Raw genomic sequence first — 7197 nt, 5'->3', positions numbered from 1 at the left:
TTGGTGCCCAGCACCCCCTCCACCCATGGCTGTGCCCCCTAGGACCTCCGATCTTCTAGCGGAGGCTCTTAGGAAAGAGCCCACAACAGTCGCCCGTCCTGCACACAGCAGAGCGGAGGTTGTCGCTACATCAGTCAGCTCAGCGCTAGCACTGGAAGCCTCCTTCGCCTGGGAAAAGCCTTCGTGGAGCGCGCCTGCTGATGACGTCACGATCATGTGACTGCCGTTCTGTCAATGGAGTGTGTTGTGTGCCTGTAGTACAGTGTGCGGGCACCTAGGTCTGCCACTGCAGGGAGAAGCGGTGCCCTCCACAGCCAAGAACACGGGGTGAGACTTGTGGGATGGATGGGCATCGCCATCTAATTATCTTTCTATTATGTATCCTGCATACAGTGTCTATCCTGTTATCTCTATGACGGGGCTATGGGCTATCCTCAGGAGTTCAGTCTAGTGTTCTATGCTGCATATACAGGGCAGACATGCTCTGACTGAAGAGGAGGCACCTCACTGACACATGTGCCCTGTATCTACAGACCATTACCTCCATAGAAAACCTAGATGTGCTAGTACATTATAGGGGGGACCCGCGGACTGGCCATAGATCCTAAAGGGACGTTTCCTGGTGGGCTGATGGCCATGGGGGGCCTCCCAGCCCCCCTTACAGCCGCCGGCTGGGTAGATAACGATCTGATGCTCTCAGCATTAATTCATGTAGGAGCATCAGGTATTTATAGACCCCGCTGTATTGCCATGATGAAGATATGACAGTATTTTGTGCTGCACTACAGTATTTCTGGCCCCGCCCACATGTGTTGCCCCGCCTTCTGTAAATTTGGACCCGGCTACAACTTAGGGACACTTTAATTCTTTTTATTTTTCCAGGGACACTTTAAGTTCTTAGTTCATGCACAGGACTGTACTTTGTGATTTAATTTCTCATTATTTTCAAAATCTATGTTTGCTGAAAGTGAATGGGAGCATCCTTTATAGTCAGAGCCTGGAAACCCACTGGGCCTAGTCCTGAGGGTTTGCCTGGAAGCGTCAGGGTGATGACTGATAGAGGAAATAGTTGGGCTGCTGTCATGTTTTGTTCTCAAGGCATTGTCCAAACTGGACACAACTGTAGCAAACTCTCAGCTGTGAGACCTGTCATATCTGTAAAGGTTTTCACCCTCTGATGCTTCCATTGACAGCCATTAAGCAGGTCCGGAGCACAGAGAGGAGCTGAATACTCAGTATAATGCCTCATTCACACATCAGTGTTCAGTCAGTGTTTTACATCAGTGATTTGGAACCAAAACCAGCTTGCGGCTCTAAACAGAACAGGTACAGATCTTACCCTTACACCTTATGGCTATGGAGGCTCCAGTCCTGGTTTTGGACTCACAATCACTGATGGAAATCACTGAACGAACACTGACATGTGAAATGAGGCATAACAGACATATTTATGCAGTGACAACTCCGTTATCACATGTAAAATACATGCCCTCCTCAGTGTGTGGCGTCAGGTATGTGCATGCAGCAATGGCGACCATAATGTATGTTCTTCTAATCTACAGTGTGTGTTGTGTTTGCAGTTCATTTCTCGGGCAGCCCCCCATGATGGCTTCTCTAAGGGATGCAGGACTAGGAGCTTTCACGTTTTTTGCTTCAGCTCTCCCTCACGACGTATGTGGAAGTAATGGTCTCCCTCTAACTCCAAACTCTATCAAAATCCTTGGGCGATTCCAAATTCTCAAGACCATTGTCCACCCCCGACTCTGCCAGTATGTGGATATCACCCGTGGGAAGCATGGTAAGGAGAGCCAACTACTGATGGTGCCAGTGTCCTCACTTTACCTTCTATAGACTGGTTTGAGGCATTTCAACCTCACCTGTCCTGAGGTCCTGACAGCGTGTTGGTTGTCTAGGGGGGCTGCTGTAGAAGTCTGCCAGACCCCTTTAAGCGTACAGAATTTAAGGGGGCTCGTCAGAATTCAGTCAGTATTAGTGTGATGTATGCCTTTTTAGCTTATATGGACATTCTGTTCCTGCCTATGGACATTAAAGGGGATTTCTGGGATTTCAATATTGATGACCTATCCTCAGGATAGGTCATCAATATCAGATCGGCGGGGGTCCGACACCTCCGATCAGCTGGTTGAAGAGAAGGCCGCCCTCTGTTCAAGCTCTGCTTTCCTTTCACTGTTTACCTAGCTCGCCATTGACAGGTGTAATTACAAGCATTACACCCATTCATGTCCTAGTCAGTGGCAGCCACATATCGCTCTCGGGCACATACATACCCTAGCGGTGCCAGGGGTACTGCCTAATATTACTGAAACGTGGCTCACAGACTAGAACAGGTACGGAACGTCTGCTTTACCCGGGTCTCCTATGGCAGCCAGCCTTACATTGTGAGATTTATTCGCACCGCACAAGATACCCCACCCTATATGTTGGTGCCTGTTATTGTATTAGATAAACTACTTAAAGGGGTTTTCTGGGATTTTTATATTGATGACTTCACTGAGGTCATCAGTATCAGATTGGCGGGGTCCGACACCCGGGACCCCCACCGATCAGCTGGTTGAAGAGAAGGCCTACCCTTCTTTGTTTTCCTGCTCACCATCAACATCACAATAGGGGAGCAGATGCAATTACAACATAGAATCCCGTTATGGTCCATGGTAGCAGAGTCCATAGCGGGATTCATAGAAAACCCGAACCTTGTATGCGGAGCTGGAAAACACAAGTTCTCTCATCACTTCTAATCACCCCTCTGCCCTTAATTAGGCCTCTTATTGATGCCACAACCCAGACAGTGTCCATATATACAGAATATGGGAAGTAGTACTGTGCAGTGTCCATATATACAGAATATGGGAAGTGGTACTGTGCAGTTTCCATATATACAGAATATGGGAAGTGGGACTGTGCAGTGTCCATATATACAGAATATGGGAAGTGGGACTGTGCAGTGTCCATATATACAGAATATGGGAAGTGGTACTGTGCAGTGTCCATATATACAGAATATGGGAAGTGGTACTGTGCAGTGTCCATATATACAGAATATGGGAAGTGGTACTGTGCAGTGTCCATATATACAGAATATGGGAAGTGGTACTGTGCAGTGTCCATATATACAGAATATGGGAAGTGGTACTGTGCAGTGTCCATATATACAGGACATGGGAAGTGGTACTGTGCAGTGTCCATATATACAGAACATGGCAAGTGGTACTGTGCAGTGTCCATATATACAGGACATTGGAAGTGGTACTGTGCAGTCTCTATATATACAGAATATGGGAAGTGGTACTGTGCAGTGTCCATATAGAGGGAACATTGGAAGTGGTACCGTGCAGTGTCCATATATACAGAACATTGGAAGTGGTACTGTGCAGTGTCCATATAGAGGGAACATTGGAAGTGGTACTGTGCAGTGTCCATATATACAGGACATGGGAAGTGGTACTGTGCAGTGTCCATATATACAGAACATGGGAAGTGGTACTGTGCAGTGTCCATATAGAGGGAGCATTGGAAGTGGTACTGTGCAGTAGGGATCGACCGATTATCGGTTTTACTGATATTATCGGCCGATATTGAGGATTTTGACCGCTATCGGTATCGGCATCTATTTTGCCGATATTCCGATAGCGTATGGGGAACACAGATCGCGCTGCTCTCAGCGCTCTCCGTGTTCCCCTTAGCAGCACAGGGGAGAAGGAAGCAGTGTCTCCCTCCCCCTGTGCTGCTGCTGCCGCCGCCAATGAGAGGACAGGGGACAAGAGGAGGGGAGGGGCTGTGGCCACTGCGCCACCAATGAAGATTAATCTTCCATTTATTCATATACAGGAGGCGGGAGCTGCAGAATCACATAGCCGGCTCCCGGCCTCTATGACAAGTAGCTGCGATCTGCGGTAGTTAACCCCTCAGGTGCCGCGGATCGCAGCTACTGCTCATAAAGGTCGGGAGCCGGCTATGTGATTCTGCAGCTCCCGCCTCCTGTATATGAATAAATGAGAGATTAATCTTCATTGGTGGTGCAGTGCGCCCTCCCAAGTCCAGTATTAGACATTGGTGGTGCAGTGCGCCCCCCCCCCCAGTATTAAGCATTGGTGGCGCAGTGCGCCCCCACCCCCACCCCAGTATTAAAAACATTGGTGGCGCAGTGCGCCCCCCCCCACAGGATCCCCTCTCCCCTGCTCCTCCGATCGGAGCCCCAGCAGTGTAATGCTGGGGCTCCGATCGGTTACCATGGCAGCCAGGACGCTATTGAAGCCCTGGCTGCCATGATAAGCTCCATGCTGCTGTGTGCACAAAGCACAGAGCAGCAGGGACAGTGTGAGCTCCTATTCACCCTGATAGATCTCTATCAGGGTGAATAGGACAAGGGTTCTAGTCCCTAAGGGGCTAAAAGTTAGTAAAAGAATAAATAAAATAAAAAAGTTATAAAAATAAAACACCAAAATATTAAGTATAAATGAAAAAGAAAGATTTACAAAAAAAATTATAATACACATTAACAATAAACATTAATTTTCAGCAGATTTGTGTAGGATTTTATTTATTTTTTTCAAAAATGAAAATTCCCAGAATATCGGTATAAATTATCGGCCTGAAAGGTCACAAATTATCGGTATCGGGCCTAAAAAATCAATATCGGTCGATCCCTACTGTGCAGTGTCCATATATACAGAACATGGCAAGTGGTACTGTGCAGTGTCCATATGTACAGAACATGGCAAGTGGTACCGTGCAGTGTCTATATGTACAGAACATGGCAAGTGGTACTGTGCAGTGTCTATATGTACAGAACATGGCAAGTGGTACTGTGCAGTGTCTATATGTACAGAACATGGCAAGTGGTACTGTGCAGTGTCTATATGTACAGAACATGGCAAGTGGTACTGTGCAGTGTCTATATGTACAGAACATGGCAAGTGGTACTGTGCAGTGTCCATATATACAGAACATGGGAAGTGGTACTGTGCAGTGTCCATATATACAGGACATTGGAAGTGGTACTGTGCAGTGTCCATATATACAGGACATAGGAAGTGGTACTGTGCAGTCTCTATATATACAGATCATGGGAAGTGGTACTGTGCAGTGCCAATATATACAGGACATGGGAAGTGGTACTGTGCAGTGTCCATATACACAGGACATAGGAAGTGGTACTGTGCAGTGTCCGTATATACAGATCATGGGAAGTGGTACTGTGCAGTCTCTATATATACAGAACATGGGAAGTGGTACTGTGCAGTGTCCATATATACAGAATAAGAGCAGATACTGATGATTACCCCCAGTATACAGGACAGGAGAAGTGGTACTGTGCAGTCTCCATATACAGTAAGGTCCATATATATTTGGACAGAGACAACATTTTTCTAGTTTTTGTTCTGTACATTACTACAATGGATTTTGAACAAAACTATTTAGAAGCAGTTGAAGTTCAGACTTTCAGCTTTAGATCAATGTGAGGAACTAAAGCATCAATCCCTTCATTTCAGGGGCTGAAAAGTAATTGGACAAATTAAATAATTGGAAATAAAATGTTCATTTTTAATACTTTGTTGGCAATGACTGCCTGAAGTCTTGAACTCATGGACATCACCAGATGCTGAGTTTCCTCCTTCTTAATGCTCTGCCAGGTCTTTACTGCAGCGGTTTGTGGGACTTTCTGTCTGAAGTTTAGTCTTAACAAGTGAAATGCTCTATTGGGTTCAGATCAGGTGACTGACTCGGCCATTCAAGAATATTCCACTTCTTTGCTTTAACCCCTTAGTGACCACCCATACGTGTTTTTTCAGCGATCACTAAGGGGCCTTGGGCTGGAGTGCCACCTTTTTACGGCGGCACTTCAGCCCAAGCTAGCGCTACAAAAAGGCCCAGGAGGCAGTGATCAGAGACCATGACAAGCAGAGCTGCCTGCAGTTAACTTTCTCCCTCCTCTCATGTCAGAGAGGAGGGAGAAAGTCTCCGGTGCAAGGATCGGGTTCCCCAACTTGCCCATAAGGGAAAGCTGGGTCCCGATCCTCACCCCACCCCCCAGTACCTCAACAAAGATCGCAGCAGCGGCCCGGCGCATGAGCAAACTATATGCCAGCCGCCCCCGGAAGAGTCCTCTCTCCTCAGAAGAGGAGAGAGTGTATAGAAGGACGCCCCGATCTGGTCCCCCAGTACCCCGATCGGGGCCATATGACCCCTAATTAAGTTCTTAAAAAGTTTAATAAAGGGCAGGAGCCCCTACCAATAAAAAGAAAAACAACAAACAAAATGGCACAGACATGCGCACTGGTTACTGTGCTGAAGATCTGCCTTCAGCACAGTAACCATCAGGGACCATTACTATTGATCCGTGATCATGTGGTCTTCATGATAACCCTATCGTGAAGATCACATCCATTATATTTACTAACACAGCCAGGACATGGGCTATGCTTCTCTCCCCTCAGTGCAGTTGTTCTGTGAGGAGAGAGAGATCAGACTTCTGTCCTGGCTGTGCGATTTACTGTGGATAAAAAGAAAATTCAATTTATAAACTGTCCGTCTGTAACTAGCGTGTTGTGGGCATCTCTCACTTAGTGCCTGTTATAGTCGGTCAGTGGGCGTCCGTCATTAGGCGTCTATTAGGGACCGTGTGTCTGTCTGTTACTGGCGGTCAGAGGCCATCTGTTGCTGTTCGTCTGTCATTGGCGGTCAGTGGGCATCTGTCATTGGCGGTCAGAAGCCATCTGTCACCGTCCATCTGTTAGTTTGTCAGTGGGCATCTGTTAGGGTCCGTCCATAATTGTCGGTCAGTGGATGCACCGCTACTGACGCTAGCGAACATTTATTTAACATTTTTAGGGTGGGATATAGATATAATATATATTTTTTTCTTTCTATAAAAAAAATGGCGCAAAGATTATATAGTGCAGAGTAGGCATATGAATTTCCATGCTCTGAAACCGACACCACTTCAGAGGCGGAAATATTTTCCGATAGCGGGAACTCTAGTTCCGCTTCCATCACCAGACCCCATAGCCCTATGGTGGTAGAAGTAGCCACCTCATCGCATTCACCACCCAGCGTTCCTGTCCCTTCTACTACGTGGGTTCCTGCTTCATCATTTTCCCCCAACGACCCCAATTTTTATCTACTCCCCAAATTAATGTGGACGTCACCAATTTTACCTCCTGTGATTTTTTTCATTTA

At 46.8% G+C, this 7197-nt stretch overlaps 1 protein-coding gene across 1 annotated transcript in view; it reads left to right on the top strand.

Moving 5' to 3' along the window:
• The first annotated feature begins 211 nt into the window (after nucleotides 1–211).
• TBCK (TBC1 domain containing kinase) overlaps nucleotides 212–7197 on the top strand; it is a 342207-nt gene continuing 335221 nt past the window's right edge. The window contains exons 1-2 of the mRNA XM_044302639.1: nucleotides 212–327; nucleotides 1581–1798. Coding sequence (XP_044158574.1) covers nucleotides 1603–1798 — 196 coding nt within the window. The 5' untranslated portion in view covers nucleotides 212–327; nucleotides 1581–1602. The remainder of the gene's footprint in view (nucleotides 328–1580; nucleotides 1799–7197) is intronic.

This window comes from Bufo gargarizans, chromosome 1 (assembly GCF_014858855.1).
Source record: "Bufo gargarizans isolate SCDJY-AF-19 chromosome 1, ASM1485885v1, whole genome shotgun sequence".
NCBI classification, from domain to species: Eukaryota; Metazoa; Chordata; class Amphibia; order Anura; family Bufonidae; genus Bufo; species Bufo gargarizans.
The sequence above is the reverse complement of the archived record's forward strand: the minus strand, read 5'-3'. Positions and strand labels throughout refer to the sequence as shown.